The 18,770-nt window shown below is 33.3% G+C and overlaps 1 protein-coding gene across 1 annotated transcript in view; it reads right to left on the bottom strand.

The window, feature by feature from the left end:
• Positions 1 to 18,770, bottom strand: part of LOC115219113 — a 53,996-nt gene that overhangs the window by 30,083 nt on the left and 5,143 nt on the right. Inside the window, exons 3-8 of the mRNA XM_029789188.2 lie at positions 17,352 to 17,505; positions 17,153 to 17,265; positions 10,766 to 13,153; positions 7,437 to 7,590; positions 6,948 to 7,065; positions 776 to 3,164 (exon numbers count right to left, since the gene is read on the bottom strand). Coding sequence (XP_029645048.2) covers positions 776 to 3,164; positions 6,948 to 7,065; positions 7,437 to 7,590; positions 10,766 to 13,153; positions 17,153 to 17,265; positions 17,352 to 17,505 — 5,316 coding nt within the window. The remainder of the gene's footprint in view (positions 1 to 775; positions 3,165 to 6,947; positions 7,066 to 7,436; positions 7,591 to 10,765; positions 13,154 to 17,152; positions 17,266 to 17,351; positions 17,506 to 18,770) is intronic.

The following is an 18,770-nucleotide window of genomic DNA, read 5'->3' as shown; positions in this document are numbered from 1 at the left end:
CCCCTCCTCGATGACCTCTCTCTCTCTCTCTCTCTCACTCTATCTATCTATCTAAATAATAGTGATGCAGCTCTGTACATTGTGTATGTGAAATACAGTGGTGTAACATGGCACACAGTCAAGTACATGGTGCCAAAAAGATTCAAAATACTGCAATCATTAAAGACACTTTCATACAAGATTTCATCACCTGTAGATATGTGCAGAAAGGTTTCACTTATCATATATGCTGTTCTCTCTTATTGTCATCGCTGCAATAATGCTGAGGTATTCTTCACGTTGAAAAATATGCTGACATAAAATCATTTCAACATTTGTACATTCTGTATTGTCTGGGGAGTGTCATTTTCTTTTTGTGCCTTATAATGTAACACACTCACCGATAAAATTTCCACTTATTTCTTATTTTTATAAAAATTAAAAAAAAAAAAGAATATAGTGGAAATTTTACCGGTGAGTGTGTTACATTATAAGGCACAAAAAGAAAATGACTCTCCCCAGATACAACAGAATATGCTTCAACACACGAACTCATATAAAGAATCTTGCAAACCAAATCCAAAAACGAAAGATTTGTACAGATTGTAGGAAAATAAAAACACATTATTATAAGGTAAATATCATCAATCTAAACATTATTTCTACAATCAGGCTGGATACCTTTCATTTGAGTTATTTCATTCAAGCAATGTGTTGCAAAGCTAAAATGAACATGTTAAAGCTACTAAAAATAGAGAACAAAAATCGAAAAAGTGTGGTACATTAACAAACTTACCTTAAAGTTTATTGGTAAGCTTCTGTTCATTGTCGATGTCTTCCAGTCTTCGGGATAGTAATGGCTCCTCGAATGACCAAATCTGTCTGACATCTCTCCTCGATTACCTGACATCACAGGTACACTGTTGTTACCTTGATAGATCAACTGTCTCATCTCATTGCGACATTGGTATGCCTGTTTCTCTTCTGCTGTTCTTTCAGATGAGCTATTTCTCACATTGTTACATCTCACAATACACAGGGTTATAGAAACCACAATAGCTATAGATACTATCACAGCTGCTACTACAATGATAATCAACAATGTCGCATCTATTGTGTTATCGCTTGGTAGGTGCACAGCTGTGAACATTGGTGACGTCTTGTTACTAACAGTCAGTGTCAAAGACACACTAGTTGTTGCTGACAGAACTGGAGTACCACTGTCTTTCACAACAAACTCAAGCTCATATGATCCGGCATCATTTTGGTAAACTGTGCGAGAGTAAGATAACACACCAATGAACGAGTCCAGTTTAAATAACTGTCTCTCGTTACCTGAAACGATTTCATACCTGAGAAAAGCATTCATGTGACTGTCTATATCAGATGCTTTCAGAACTGTGATGTCGTTCTTACTTTGCGGATGATAGTGGACATTAAGAGTGAAAGGGTCAACACTAGGAAATGTAAAATATGGAGCATTATCATTTCTATCCAATACTTCCACTTCAACATTCACTGTGTTATTCAGAGATGGGCTTCCATTGTCTTTCACAAAAACCTCAAACTCATAGAAATCTCTGTGTTCTCTGTCTAAAGACTGGTTTGTTGAAATAAAGCCAGAGTTGATAATCTGGAATGGCAGACGATATTGCTGTTTATTTCTCAGAGAATAAGACAATTCACCTCCCTTACCAATATCTGGGTCTGTAGCATTGATAAAGCCAATAGAGAAATTAGCTTTGTCATTCTCATAGGTAAGGAACTTGAATGTGTCTTTCGTAAAGTGTGGCTCTACATCATTCACATCCAACACTTGGATTGACAGATCTTTATCAGTTTTCAGAGCAGGTAATCCTTTATCTTCACACGACACAGTGAAGTGATAATGTTCCTGTGTCTCTCTGTCTACTGCTTTCTTTAGAACTATTTTATATTCCTTCGATCCCATTGACTGTAGTTTGAATGTGTCGTCTTTGATATGACAGTTCACCTGTCCATTGTGTCCAACATCGTTGTCAGTGACCATCACATAAGCAATGAAACTACCAACTTTGAAGTCTTCCAGAATGGTAGCTGTGTTGTGATTCCGTGTAAAAATAAAGTTCACATCAATATTTGGAGGATTGTTGTGTTGGTTGATGACACTTACCATAACAGTTGCTATGGAACTGAGAGGAGGGTTGCCCCTATCTCTGGCTTCTATGAATATTTTCGATGTATCCAATTTACCTAAATTTAAATTTGTAGACAATAAAATTTCTCCATTTTTTCTATTTAATGTAAAATATTTAGTCAATGTTTCAGATGTTATAGGACTAAAATAGTAAGATATTTCACCATTGTTACCAATATCAAAGTCGTAAGCAGATAATGTAACAATTGCCTTATGTTTTGGATGTGTGTCATTGATATTAATTCTGTAAATTCTCTGAGAAAAAACTGGTGAATTATCATTAACATCTGAGATATTTATTTCAACATTTAGAATTGTTTGTTTTGGAGGATTCCCACCATCTTCAGCAATAACTTCAAAATTGTAAACAGCTTTAATTTCTCTGTCCAGTTTACCTTCCAAGACGATATCTAGGTGAGAAGTTCCATCTGCTCTTTTAAAATCTTGTAGAGTAAAAGGATAATTTCGTTTTTTCTTTAATTTGTACATAATTAATCGATTTTGACTGCCAACATCCTTGTCTGTGGCGTCTGGGATTGATCTTCTCCTGCCTTGGCCATCCATTTCAGAAAACTGTAAGATGATATGATCGACAGGGAATGTAGGCCAGTGGTCATTGATGTCTTCAATAATGATTTTGATCTTTAGAATTTTTATAAACTCTTTTCCTTTGTGAGCTGCAACGTTGATTGTATGAATGCACTGTTTTTCAAGAATACAGAGAGTCTCAGCATCCAATGGATGAACAGTGAACATTTTCCCTGGTTTAGTGATATTAAATAGATGTCTTCCATTCTGCTGTAGCTGGATGAATGTGAGTAAGTGTCTTTCATGGTGTTTTAAACTGTCCCAGAGACCAGAATCTTCAGCAATATCTCCAATATAAGAGTTAGCAGTATTTTCTTCCTCCACTACATAGATAAGTTCATTGTAGCAACAGTGGAAGAAAGCCAAGATGATAGATAAATAAGTTAGCATTTTTAGTCTCAAGTTAGTGTAAAGGGCAGCACTTTACAGCAGACAATGTCTTCATCTGAAAAAGATAAATGAGATAGTAAGAAGAAAATTAAGAGACCATGTTTTTAAATTAGTTGAAGAATAACATTTTATAGCTCCAAAATAACAGTATTAGACTTATAGAGTAGAATGTGAGTTCTATATTTGTTCATGTATTACTAAACTAAGAATTAGATTCAATATTGAAAGCAAAATATCCAGCCACAATGCATTAATTCACAAGTCAACAATTTAACTGAAGTTGTAAAAGATTACATACACAGGTATTTTATTATCATTTCTATACCAGGGGTTTCTCACTGCCGTCTCATCTGTGAAGTCCCAAATCCTGAAACTTGATTTTGCTCTCTGCCTATTTTACATTTCCATCAAATCAAACTCAACTCATTTTTCTTTTCTTCCATATAATAAAACTGTTTCCAGTGTTTCTCAAAAATATAGTTTGTCTCTGACAACATCTTAACAATTGGTAAGGAAGAGAACCACCTTCATGTTAAAATGATAGTTTTGTTAATTTACACAGCTGTAATTTATTATCTAATATGGACTATTAGGGGTAGAATGGTTAATTTATAAGTTAATGAAATATGGATGAGAATTTGTTAACAAGTTGAGCGTAACTTCGACTGTCATCACTACTCCCACCACCACCACCTTACCCCAAACCATTGCATCTTCAGCCATTTCCCAATACCACTCTCTATAACAAGAAAAACAACAAAGTGTCACCTTCAAAGCTGAAATAACTGAGGTTTATACAATGGCAGGTAAGCATGGCTATTTTGTTCAGTTTGCTTGACAGCTATTTTGTTTAGGATTTAGCCCCGCAAGCACAACACCTTGGGCCTCCTCTGTTCTCAGGTCGACCAAAGCCATGTCAGTGGAATTTAGTGGACAGGAACTCTATGGAAACTCGTCGGTGGGGCAGTTTCTATTTTTTCTTCTTTTTTTTTTGTGGTGGGGGACTTAATGTGTCTCCCAATTTAATACCGCCATATGGCCCTTACTTATCTTTAATAGGTCAAGGCTCTGCTCTAAGATTAACCCCTTCTCTTTCTTTTAGCAGTTGAGCTGATCTTCTATAAGGAATAAGCAATAAAACAAAGACAGGTTTCTTTTGTCAAGTTTTAAACCAAAATAAAGATACCACGACAAAAATTATTTAAAGAGGAAAAAGTCAAGTATTGGAGTTACCTCCCTTAGATTGTATTCTGACATGTTTCTTATTGCTTCGGGAAGGGAACGGTCCGTGCCTCAGTAATATTTTATTGTAGGCAAATGAGAATGAGCAACGTGGACTGGCTAAATTGTCCCAATCTCTGGTTTCACTCATAGTTTATACCACAGAGATCAACTAATGGTATCTCTAAGAGGTGGAATCACCTCTTTAGCTTGGGAGAGAGATTTGTGAGAGGAAGAAGGGCAGTGCCCATGACTGCTCAACAGCTGGATGGGAGAGCCTGGCTTAAGAGCTTGCAGCAGAGTGGACTCTGATCGAGGAACCCAAGAGATGGAAGGTGGTATTAAAGCAGACAATGGATGATTAAGTCTGCCACCTAGGAACAGGAATGTTGCCACCTATCAAACTTTACTCACGAAACTGGTCAGGTTGAGGCTCTGCTAGAAGATGCTGCCTTGGGTGCCACAAAAAGGCACTGAACTCAGACCTATGTGATTGTAAACGAACTTCTTAACCACACGGCCTTGCCTGTCCCATGGTACAATAAATGTTGTTTCAACTTCCTGCAGCAAACGTTATATTTTTGTTTTTCACGGTTGCAAATGTTAATGTCTATCTATCCTTTATATTAATATGATTTCATCATAATAATAATGTTTGTCACAGCTACAGCAACTAATATTGCAGCTAATATCTTTAATGCTCTGTAATTAAACAACATATGAAAATACAGAACCAAAGTAATAGAAAATGATTTAACCAGCAAGAGTAAATAGGGGAAGCAATTATAACAATGAAATCATATTCTGTCTGTTGTGTCTGATTTTCTAAAGTGTCGAAAGAGAACAGCAAGAAGAAAATGTCAACTCAACATTATCTTTTTGTGTGGAAATAATATTGCATTTTGATCTCTTGTTGATAAATTGCACTTTCAGAGAGAAGAAACATGACTGCTTAGTAATTATGAATAGGGAAATGAATGATCTTAATAACTGCTGAGAAATGAATGCATCCATGTATTTCTTTTTAAATGTATCACTAATTAATTTTAATTGATGACAATCTACAACATGAAAATCTTAAGTCACATAAATGACATTTATGCTTTATATAAAAACATCTCTACACAAAATTTATGGATTGATGAGTGTGATGTCTGCAATAATATAAATTCCATAAAAAGGTGCTGAGCTGACAGAGACGTTAGCATGCCAGGCGAAATGCTTAGCAGTATTTCGTCTGCCTTTACATTCTGAGTTCAAATTTCGACAAGGTCAACTTTGCCTTTCATCCTTTCGGGGTTGATAGATTAAGTACCAGTTGCATACTGGAGTCGATAAATTAAGTACCAGTTGTGTACAGGAGTCGATCTAATCGACTGACCCCCTCCCACCAAATTTTGGACCTTGTGCCTAGAGCAGAAAAGAATATAAATTCCATAAAGATGCTCTGAATTGATTGTATTTTATTTTTTGAAATTCTGTGTTATTCTTCAAATATACTTCTAATATCAATTTCTTATATTGTCACAAGACTCCATATATGTAAAGGAGAAGGTCCTGCCAATTGAACTGGGTTTGAGTAAATACCTTGTATTTATTCTCTTGCTTCAGGAGGGATGAAAGGCAAAGTTGATTCTGGAGTAATTTGAAAACAGAATATGGAGATGAAAATAAATATTGACAAGCAAGGAAATATTTATGAAAATATAAACTTACATTGATTGTGTAAAATCCTTTGTTGTTATAAATTGTGACTTGGTCCCAATGTTCTGTTGTTAATGGTTGTCTGTGTCACTGCGGCTATGGTGTGACAATGGCTTCATGTTGATGGAATAGTGTTGGTGGTGAGTCAGTGGGAACCAGCAGTTCCCTCTCAGTCTTCCTCTGTGGAAGGGTGGTGGCTTGAGAGTGTGTGAGAGTAAATGTGTATAAGTGTGTGTTTGTGTGAGAGAGACTCGAGTGATGCTTACTCCAGCCTCACTCAGAGTAAATGCTCTGTTTCCCTAAACATAGAGCAAAAGATAAGGGGAACATACAATATCTGTTCCCTTAAGAGTCAGTTGTAAAAGGTCCACATAACACCAACATGATAGAGAGAAGATAACTTTGATCATTTCATGGGAATATCCACTTGTGTAAAGAGAGAATAAAAGTATTTAGTATTTAGGAGAGGATATTGTAAGTCAGTGTAACTAATGTTAGTAAAACATCCCTAACTGATGATGTAATCAGAAGTTCTATACAATCTAAATGTGAATTATTTCCTGTAAGTGATAGGAATGTTGAGAGAAGTATTCTAATTTGCCTTTCAAATATTAATTCACCTGTATATGATTTGCCTAAAATGCTCAAAGCTATGAATGAAATATTTATGATCCATTCATTTTGTTAAAGTTAAAAAGAAAATAATTCAATGAAATTAACCAAAAGTATATTTTTGAAAATTTCTTTTCTTAGAAATCAAATTATTAATACATTATCATTAATTAATACTTTCTCACTTAACTAACTTAAATAAACTGAATATGCTTTAGAACAATATTTTCAATGATGGCAATTTGTTTTACTGTTGCCAGGTTACCAATTAAAATGTCACTGATTTACAACATCTGGTGGTGAAGGCAACTGTCTCTCAGGGTTTTTTACATATCTCTCTTGGTATAGTTGTCTTTCATTATTGGCTGACATATCTGATTGGATAGTGTAATGTCCTGAAAAATAAGAAATATATCAACACCATTGGTCATTTCACCAAACATTTCAATTGAGATTTCATTATTTTAATCCACTCTATGATATTTTATTTAATTTAGATGAGTTTTTATGCTTTCTAAGAGGCAATGACACAAATGAAAAGGAAATAATGATATTAATAAATGTATATTTATATTTCTAAATATAATTTAAAAAACCTAATTTTCTCCTAGAAATTTACACACACCTATCATATATATTACACTGAACTCTCAAACAGATTAAACAGACAAAATACACGAGACTAGAAAATATGTTTCTTTAAAATTTTCAAAAACTCTTTAGTAATACCACTTATATGAAAAGAAGAAATTACAAAGTCTCTTACCTGACATTGCTGGTATTTCTTCATACTGTCTACTTGACCGCTCACTCCAGCACTGTCCACTGCTCTTACGACTGGTCAATGTGTCGGTGGGATAGTTAGAAGACGGTCTGTTGTCTCCATAAGATGTCACCTCAATGGGTTGACTGTATTTCTGATGAGTAATAAAAGGCATTTATCAGTGGGTATGGCATAATACAAACATAGGCCGTAAACACAGCCCCTACTTCCAGACCACACCATTAAATTAAAAAAAAACTGTGTTAATAATATTGATAATATTAGTAATATTATATTAATTTTAACAGATACTTCTATGGTCAACCCTACAAAATTCACTGTGGCAAGCAATACTAGAGAGTGTTGTCTAAAATTCTTTGTTGCAGTAGATTTATTCCGTGTCTTCAGAATGAATGGAAATGACCAAAGTTTAGTCTGATCAACAGTGTTCTTTTTCTTCCTTATTTCTATCCTTAATAAGTTCATCGGAGTGACTCATGTTTAGCAATCCATATAATAATTCGTTTATAATCATTTGTATTCATTAAATACAAAATAATCGTTTTTGAGAAACAATTCCAGGCCCTTTCCCCTTCACTTTTCAGTTTTCTTATCTTCAGCTTTATTTAAGACTAGAGAAATGACAACAGAGAGAACCACAGTTCCTGCAGCTCTAATCACAGTAAAATAAGTAATTTCCTCTAACAACTATTTAATAGATTCCTTGTATGACTCATATTTTCCTTCCCTTAACCCTGCCTCGGACATCTTCAGCTGATTCAGTCCACACCCACCTCCCCATCATTCCCTTGCAGAGATAGTTATTCCCCTTCCACCATTACTTCCAGATATCAATACAAACAGGAAATTGAATTTCCCCATTAATGTTGACAGTGTATGACCTTTCTAAGCTAAAAGACCCCAGAATTACAACACAGAATCTGAATCTGTCTAGCATTCTTCAACTAGCAAGGATATCAGATATAACCAGGTAGATATGGTTAATGCCGTATACAAATGGGTAGATAGTGGTGATATCATATAAGAGGTGGTTAATGGTGTGTATGTACATACATACATACATATATATATATATATATATATATAACAGTATGTGTGTATACAAGTATGTATATATATATATATATATATATATATATACATATACACACACATATATATATATATACATATACACATATATATATACAATGGAAAGCGGACGTTAAACGATGATGATGATATATATATATATATATATATACATATATATATATATATATATATATACATATATATATATATATATACATATATATATACATATATATAAATATACATATATATATATATATACACATATATAAATATACATATATATATATATATATACACATATATATATATACATATATATATACATATATATAAATATACATATATATATACATATATATAAATATACATATATATATATATACATATATATATATATATATACATATATATATATACATATACATATATATATATATATATACATATATATATACATATACATATATATACATATACATATATATATACATATACATATATATATATATACATATACATATATATATACATATACATATATATATACATATACATATACATATACATATATATATATATACATATACATATATATATACATATATATATATATATACATACATATATACATATATATATATATACATACATATATATACATTCATATATATATGTATATATATATATATATACATATATATACATACATATATACACATACATATATACATATATATACAAACATATATATACAAACATATATATACATATATATACATACATACATATACATACATACATACATATATATATATATATATATATATATATTATATAACGGAATAATTACTGTGAAGCATTGTGTAGAATATATTGTATAAAAGATCATGGGTAAGGCCAAAACAATGCAAAGTAAATCACAAATTTTCTCTCCTTCTTCCTTTCTTTCTTTTTCTTTAACACCATTTTCAGATACAAACACACACACACATGCACAAACACACACACACACTCTCTCACAAGACAATGACAAAAAGGAAATCCAGACAATTTTTTGAAAAGTGACATTTTGCCCCCCTTGGAGTAAACAGCTGGATTTGCCATTACTAAAAGCCAAGAATAAATTATTATTGACAACCTAACCAGCTGCAAAGAGATCAACAAAAATTTTTTCTTCTTTCTCTACCTTTTCTTTCTTTCCTTCTTTTTCTTTAACACACGTTTCAGATACAAAAACACACATACACACACACAGGCACACACACGCACACATACACACACACATGATCTCTCTCACTTTCTCCCCATTCCTCACCCTCTTGTACTATCTTATATCTCCCTCCACCACGACACACTCAATAATACTATAAAAAGAGTCAAAACTCCTGGAAAAACTTAGTTCAATTTGAAGACTCCACTAGAGTGGAAGAAAGCGCTATTATATGATGTATGATTTATAAAAACATGTAACATACAAATAAATATCTGTAAATCTAAAACCATCCGGATTTCTGGGTACCTCATTTCTTCTAATATATGTATATGTATATATATGTATATGAATGTATGTATGTGTATATATGTACATATATGTTAAGATAAACTTACTTGGAAGTATACATATATATATATATACACAGTCAATTCAAATAAACAAGTCAAATTAATCGATAACAAGAGGACGTGCACAAGAAATGCTCGATTAAAAGAGGGAGTTTGACGTTTCGAGCATAGCTCTTCATTGGAAAGGAGAAAGGGAAAAGTCCAAAGAAAGAAAAGAAAATTACCAACAGTAGTAGGTGTCTAATTACATTTATACAGATATAAACAGATTGGCAATGCATTCCCTTTTTCCTGTCCCCTTCCATCCCTTCCTTTCTTCTTTCCTCCCACCCACCCTCCAATTCTTACTTCCTCATTTCTTTCTTCTCTCTCCTCTCTCTTTCATCCTTCCTCCCCACCCTTCTTTTCTATCTTTTACTTTTTCTTCTTTTCCCCCTTCCTGCCTTCCTTCTCCCTCTTTCTTTCTCCATTTCTAACTTCCTTTCTCTTTTTCCAACCCTCCCTACCCCTTGCTGCCCTCCCTGGCTCCCTCTATTTCTACCCTGCCCACACCCTTCCCTCAACATCACTTTCAGGAGGTAATACAACATAAACAGAGTTTAGATAAAACACTGCTCCATGTGCTCAGAGACAACACACACACACACACACAGATCATAATAGCAATTTACCTTTGTAGACTTCTGAAGTGTCCGACTCATTGTTGATGTCTTCCAGTCTTCAGGATAATAATGGCTCCTCGAATGACCGTATCTGTCTGACATCTCTCCTCGATTGCCTGACATCACAGGTACACTGTTGTTACCTTGATAGATCAACTGTCTCATCTCATTGCGACATTGGTATGCCTGTTTCTCTTCTGCTGTTCTTTCAGATGAGCTATTTCTCACATTGTTACATCTCACAATACACAGGGTTATAGAAACCACAATAGCTATAGATACTATCACAGCTGCTACTACAATGATAATCAACAATGTCGCATCTATGGTGTTATCACTTGGTAGGTGCACAGCTGTGAACATTGGTGACGTCTTGTTACTAACAGTCAGTGCCAAAGACACACTAGTTGTTGCTGACAGAACTGGAGTACCACTGTCTTTCACAACAAACTCAAGCTCATATGATCCGGCATCATTTTGGTAAACTGTGCGAGAGTAAGATAACACACCAGTGAACGAATCCAGTTTAAATAACTGTCTCTCGTTACCTGAAACGATTTCATACCTGAGAAAAGCATTCATGTGACTGTCTATATCAGATGCTTTCAGAACTGTGATGTCGTTCTTACTTTGCGGATGATAGTGGACATTAAGAGTGAAATGGTCAACACTAGGAAATGTAAAATATGGAGCATTATCATTTCTATCCAATACTTCCACTTCAACATTCACTGTGTTATTCAGAGATGGGCTTCCATTGTCTTTCACAAAAACCTCAAACTCATAGAAATCTCTGTGTTCTCTGTCTAAAGACTGGTTTGTTGAAATAAAGCCAGAGTTGATAATCTGGAATGGCAGACGATATTGCTGTTTATTTCTCAGAGAATAAGACAATTCACCTCCCTTACCAATATCTGGGTCTGTAGCATTGATAAAGCCAATAGGGAAATTAGCTTTGTCATTCTCATAGGTAAGGAACTTGAATGTGTCTTTCGTAAAGTGTGGTTCTACATCATTCACATCCAACACTTGGATTGACAGATCTTTATCAGTTTTCAGAGCAGGTAATCCTTTATCTTCACACGACACAGTAAAGTGATAATGTTCCTGTGTCTCTCTGTCTACTGCTTTCTTTAGAACTATTTTATATTCCTTCGATCCCATTGACTGTAGTTTGAATGTGTCGTCTTTGATATGACAGTTCACCTCTCCATTGTGTCCAACATCATTGTCCGTGACCATCACATAAGCAATGAAACTACCAACTTTGATGTCTTCCAGAATGGTAGCTGTGTTGTGATTCTGTGTAGAAATAAAGTTCACATCAATATTTGGGGGTTTGTTGTGTTCGTTGATAACATTTACATGGACAGCTGCTATGGAACTCAGGGGTGGATTACCTCCATCCCTGGCTTCTATATAAAGTGTATACATAATCCTCTCTTCATCAATATCAATTTCATCAATTAGAAATATATCTCCAGTTGTTTTATTCAGGCCAAAGTATGTTTTGTCAATATCAGAAGTCATTGGACTAAAATAATAAGAAATCATCCCATTTTTACCACTATCCTTATCATTTGCAGAAGGAGTTAATATCGGTTTGTATATTTGATAAGTATTCTGAATAGAAATATTGTAGAGGTCATTTGAGAAAAGAGGTAAATTATCATTCTCATCTTCTACTATTATTGTTATCTTTAAGACACATTCTTTAGGTGGGGATCCCCCATCTGTAGCTGATACCTGAACATGATAGATATCTTTTTGCTCTCTGTCTAATTTTTCATTCAAAACAATTTCCAATCTGGATATTCCATCCACTCTTTTAGAAACAGACAGCACAAATTTCACAGAATTATTTCTCAATTTATAATTAATCAGCCTGTTCTGATATCCAACATCTTTATCAACAGCATTAGGTATAGCCTTCTTCATACCTTTACCATCTGCTTCCCTAAAATGTAGAGTGATTTCTTTCTGAGGAAACTCAGGTTGGTGGTCATTGGTGTCTTCTATTATGACTTTAATCTTTAAGATCTTCATAAATGTTTTATGTTTATGGATAGCAACTTTCACAGTTCTGTAACATTCAGTGTTATATCGACACAAAACTTCGGCATCCAAAGTTTGAGCTGTGTACAATTTTCCTTCTTTTGTTACATTAAACAGTTGAGTTCCTTTCTGTTTAAGTTGATTAAATGTGAAGAGACTGGCATCGTCAGTTAAAAGAGTTTTGGTGACAAGAGTTTCAGTAGCAATGTCACCTATGAAATAGTAAGGAACATTCTCCTCCTTTACATGAAAGGTAATGTCTTTACACAGACTACAATGCATACAAGAGAGAAGTATGCAAATTGCTACAAACATATCTGCCATTTGGATGAAGAAGGACTTCTATAGAAAACAAAAATGTAAACCACACCTGAAATGAAAATATAAAATCTAATTAGGAATATATATTCACAATTTTATTACAAATCCTCATGAAAAAGTTAAGAAACATTAAACACCCACATCATAAGATTAACCACACAAAACAATAGAATTTCAAAAAATATTCAATAAAAATCATATGTTGTTCACTAAAGAAACACCTACAACCAACAGTAATCATTAATAAACAGAGTGTTCAGTTCACTCTACAAGTCACAGTTCCATTCATAAAAAGTGAAATAAAATAAGATTTCCTTACACAACATTGTTCATGTACATGACAAAAGCAAAGTATGTGATATAAACTGTTCATAATTACTTATTCTATTATTCTACCTGCAGAGGCACCTGGCAATGAACGATGTGATTTGAGGAAGAATTAAATGCTATGTCTATCAGGTTTAGCTGCTTCTCAAATTTGTGGTTTTGGGTTCAGTTTCATGGCATGGTACCTTAGATAAGTGTCTGCTACTACAGCCCCAGGCTGACCAAAGCCTTCTGAGTGGCTTTAGCACATGGGAACTGAAAGAAGCCTGTCTTATATATAAGTGTGTTTTATGTATACTCATGTCTAGATATCACAAGGTGGTTCTAAACAAGGGTGACCATTATATAGCCAGAGTTGCTCATTTCATGAAGCATGTCCGGTCAATGGGAAATGTTACTTTGCCGAGAAACAGGTGAGGGTCGATAACAAATAGAGCATCCAGTTATAGAAATTCTGCCACAACAAATTCCAGCTGACCAATGCATGAGTGGAAAAATGAACATTAAATGATGGGGATGATGATGACACAAATTAAGAAGCCTAGTTGTAACACAAAAGTGTGTAAGCATATTTTTTCTATACTTTTGATATGCAGAAAAAGCCATTTCAATCACACAAATATTTGCTAGTTATCATCATCATCATCATCATTGTTTAACTGTAATTTGCGCGTTTGTGATTCTGATAGCTGATCATTAATTAAATAGCATATATTTCCATGTGATGCAGATGGATATTGACAGCCTGATAAAGAAGGACTAATCAGTCGAAATAGATGGAACTCATGGAAGAGGGAGACTCAGGAAGATATGGGACGAAGTACCAAAGGACAACCTCAGAACACGGAACCTTTCATTGGAGATGACAAAAGACCAAGACATCTGGTGCCTTGCTGTACTCCGGAAGACCCATCCTCCACAGTAGAAGTGTTAAGGCCACCACCCCTGATGGAGAGGACTGGCCTACAAGAGTCCTGTGACAGTGACATGTAAAAAGCACTCATGTGGTTGACATTAAAACACAGAATTATAATTTATCTCTGACAAGACTTCATTTTTAGATTTTAAAATAGAAAGAAATATTGATTTCAAATTTTGGCACAAGGCCAGCAATTTTAGGGTACAGGGTAAGTTGATTACATCTACTGGGGTGGATGTAATCAACTTATATTATCAATTCTGAAAAGAGGAAAGGCAAAGGTGACCTCAACAGAATTTGAACCCAGAATGTGAAGGCAGACAAAATGCCACTAATCATTTTGCCGAGTGTGCTAACAATTCTGCCAACTCACTGCCTTGATAGTAATATTAAATTTTTAGAATAAAATAATCTTAGTTCATCATAGAAATAGTTGTGATAAAGAAAATGGAGTATGGTATGGTCACAATGAAGTCTGATGGTAATAATTTCAATTTACTTGTATCTCTAACAACATTAGAACAACCTAACAAATCCCATATTTTTTCTTCAATAAAGACAATAGAAATAATCACCTATTGATGGATACCCCTAATTATGTAACTTCAGACATTTGACCTCCATTATTGAGTAAAATAAAAGCAAATATACACAAAAATAAATAAAAATCTTAGTAATGGAACGACATCACTCGTCACTGACATATCTGCTAATTAATAGTTTCAATTTATAAAGAAATAACCAAAACAGGAGAATAGCAAACTAAATTCTTTAATTTCAAATCAAATTTCACCACAGTTGACTCTACCTAATTACAGGTATGAAGAGACAACACTAGAAACATACAGGTGTTGATTCAGTCAAATATAAGTAACACACTAACCAGCAAAATTAAAATTGTTAGCATAAATTAAAAAAACTAAAACATTTATTCAAATCTAGGTTAAATTATTTCAGTCAATAATTATTACTAATTGAAACATGGATAAAATCTAAGAAATTGTTATATTTAAGAAATTTAAATCTTCATAGAAGACAGCAGTTTAGGAAAGTAAATGACAAAGCAGCAATCCATTTCCTTTATGGACTGTTTCCTTCCGTACCAAGGCTAAACTCTTTAACAAATAAGTGTCTCATGAGGATACAACAAAACAAATGTATGTATTGAAAATAACTGAAATATTTGGATCTCAGTTAATAAAAGTATATTACAAATTGAGGACTGAGAAAGAAAAGCTAAAAAGAAAAGGCCATTTGTAAAGAGATAAAACTATGGATATATTAGGATAAGTAATAAGGATTTTGTGGCAAGTTGAAATGTATCATCATGAAGAACTATAGAGAAACACAGAAACATTTGGAATAAAAAATGGAAAAGACAAAGGAAATTCTAAATATAATCAAAAGATTTTTCCTTTATGAGAATCTAATTTAGAAATTTGTTAGTTTTGTAATAAAGAAAATATATAAATTTCATAATGTAAATTATACAGGAATATAATATTAATGACAGACTTACATTTATTGTGTAAAATCCTTTGTTGTATAAACTGTGACTTGGTCCCAATGTTCTGTTGTTAATGGTTGTCTGTGTCACTGCTGCTATGGTGTGACAATGGCTTCATGTTGATGGAATAGTGTTGGTGGTGAGTCAGTGGGAACCAGCAGTTCCCTCTCAAGTCTTCCTCTGTGGATGTGTGGTGTTTAATGTGAATGTGTAAGTATACGAATGTGTGTGTGTGTGTGTGTGATGGGTGATGCTTATTCCAGTTTCACTCAGACTATTTCCCCTCACACAGAAGAAGAAAGAAAGAATACAGAATATCAGCCCCACTAACAGTCAGCCATGTTAAGTCTATACAACACCAATATGTCTGATGTAGAAAAAGACTGGTGTGTATATATATATATATATACTTTCAGTGTTTCATATAGATCTTACATTAACAAAACATTATTGTTGTTAGTAAATACATTTACTAACTTATGATGTAACACAAAATTCATAATGGAAAATACTGATAAATATGTTTACAAATGAGGATATTTTGAAATAATTTATATTTTATGACCTAATTTCTAAAAAACCATCAGTTGTCCTTATAAACACAGAAGGAATGTTTAAAAAAATGTCTAAATGCTGTAAGACAATAGTCTTCTTAAGAAAGTCATTTCTTGTTTCTTAAATGCCTTACATAATTAATTTTTCATCATATTATTTTCTGATTGTCTATTTAAACATAAACATTCAAGACACTACTTATCAATTGCCAAACTTCCTTATTGCTATTTTAATATATCCGTATCAGCTGAACAAAGTTAAAACATGGTCTAGTTTTCACAATTTTTATTATGGTACTTTAACATTAAAAAAATATTTTGTAATGCTCATAAAGTTAAATTAGCACTTTCATACACTATATATATGAAAATGCTAATTTAACATTATGAGCATTACAAAATATTTTTTAATGTTAAAGGACCATAATAAAAAACGTAAAAATCAGACCATGTTTTAACTATATTCAACTGATATATTATTCTATATACATTTACACAAATTTGAAACTATATATATATATATATATATATATATATATATATATATATTGGTGAGATGAAACATTGTCCAATCCAGCAGAAAATGATTCAAGTGATATTAAAATAAAACATTCATTACTCATTCTTAATATATTTTGAAGACTTAAAGATTCACTACAAATTTATATAATGTGAAAGGTTAGGAGTTTGTGAGTAATAATTGTAACTGATCAGTTGTTTATAACATCAGGTGTAGCAGGGAGTTGTCTTTCTGGAGGTTTCACATATCTGTCCTGGGGCAGTTTCTCAGTGTTGGCTGTGGGGTCCTGTTGCATACCATAGATAGCTGAAACATATACAATGGTAATACATAGAGTCAGTTTTGTATATTATATTTATCCTTGTTATTCTCTTAGTTTAAACTACCCTTACCTGACATTGCTGGTATTTCTTCATACTGTCTACTTGACCGCTCACTCCAGCACTGTCCACTGCTCTTACGACTGGTCAGTGTGTCAGTGGGATAGTTAGAGGATGGTCTGTTGTCTCCATAAGATGTCACCTCAATCGGTTGGCTATATTTCTGCTGTAAAATACAATAGTAACAAGATATAGATAATATAATTGATACTTTCTCTGGAGTTGTATGCATCCATCTTTGGTATAAAACAACTGCCTACTTTTTTACCAATATCAATCAGTTTGGCAAAATAACTGTAAAATAATACAGTTCTCTATTTAAGAGATGAAGAATTATGTACATTATTTACATTTGATGGATATTTGTCCTCATCTTGTTTGTTGTTAACACAATGTTTCGGCTGATATACCCTCCAGCCTTCTTCAGATGCCTTGGGGAAATTTCGAACCTGGGTTCTCATTCCTTAGGTATTTTTAGATGTTAGAATCTTGAGGTTAAGAGCGCGAGCTACTAACCTCAAGATTCCAAGTTCGATTCCAAGCAGTGACCTGAACAATAATAATAATAATAATAATAATAATAATAATAATAATAACATTGAAAAATACCTAAGGAATGAGAACCCAGGTTCGAAATTTCCCCAAGACACCTGATGAAGGCTGGAGGGTATATCAGCCGAAACGTTGTGTTAACAGCAAACAAGATGAGGACAAATATCTGTCGAATGTAAATAATGTAAATAATGAACTGTAAAATAATTTCTTATGCAGGCACAAGGTCCTTTTTATGGAAAGAATACAATCGATGGAACTGCACTCCATACATAACTGGTATAAAAGGCAAACTCCAGCAGCATTTTGATTCAGTATACAACTAGATATAAATACTGTCAAATAATTAATCCCATGCTTTACCATTTCTGATGAAAGAAAAATTTCAAGCAAAATTACCAATCAACACTAAAGCAGAATCAAAGAAAAGGTAATGATGATGATGACAAACTGAAATAAGAGGAGGAAATAGAAAAAGACATAGAATACTATTTACTGACAGATTATAAAATTAACCCCTTCGATACCATCCCACCTGACACCACACATAGCTGCATGAAATAAAATTACTGCTTTAACACTTTTGATACCAACCCGACTGAAACCAGTTCTGGCTCTGAGTACAAATGTCTTGTTTTCATAAGTTTTCAATTAAAATCTTCCAACAAACCTTAGTCACAATTTATGTTCCTAACACTAGCTGAATGATAATAAAGTTATTTTACTAAATTTTTTGTTATGTTTAAAGTAATCGAAAGAAAGACAGAGCATCCCAAAATAAATACAGTAATGAAAGGGTTAAAGCAATATAGATTAAAGCTTCTCCAACAAAATTTCATGTCCATTCATATCCCGAACACCAGCCTAATTCAACAGTTA

Source organism: Octopus sinensis, linkage group LG14 (assembly GCF_006345805.1).
Source record: "Octopus sinensis linkage group LG14, ASM634580v1, whole genome shotgun sequence".
NCBI lineage: Eukaryota > Metazoa > Mollusca > Cephalopoda > Octopoda > Octopodidae > Octopus > Octopus sinensis.
Note: the sequence above shows the minus strand (reverse complement) of the source record. Positions and strands in the feature narration are given on the sequence as shown.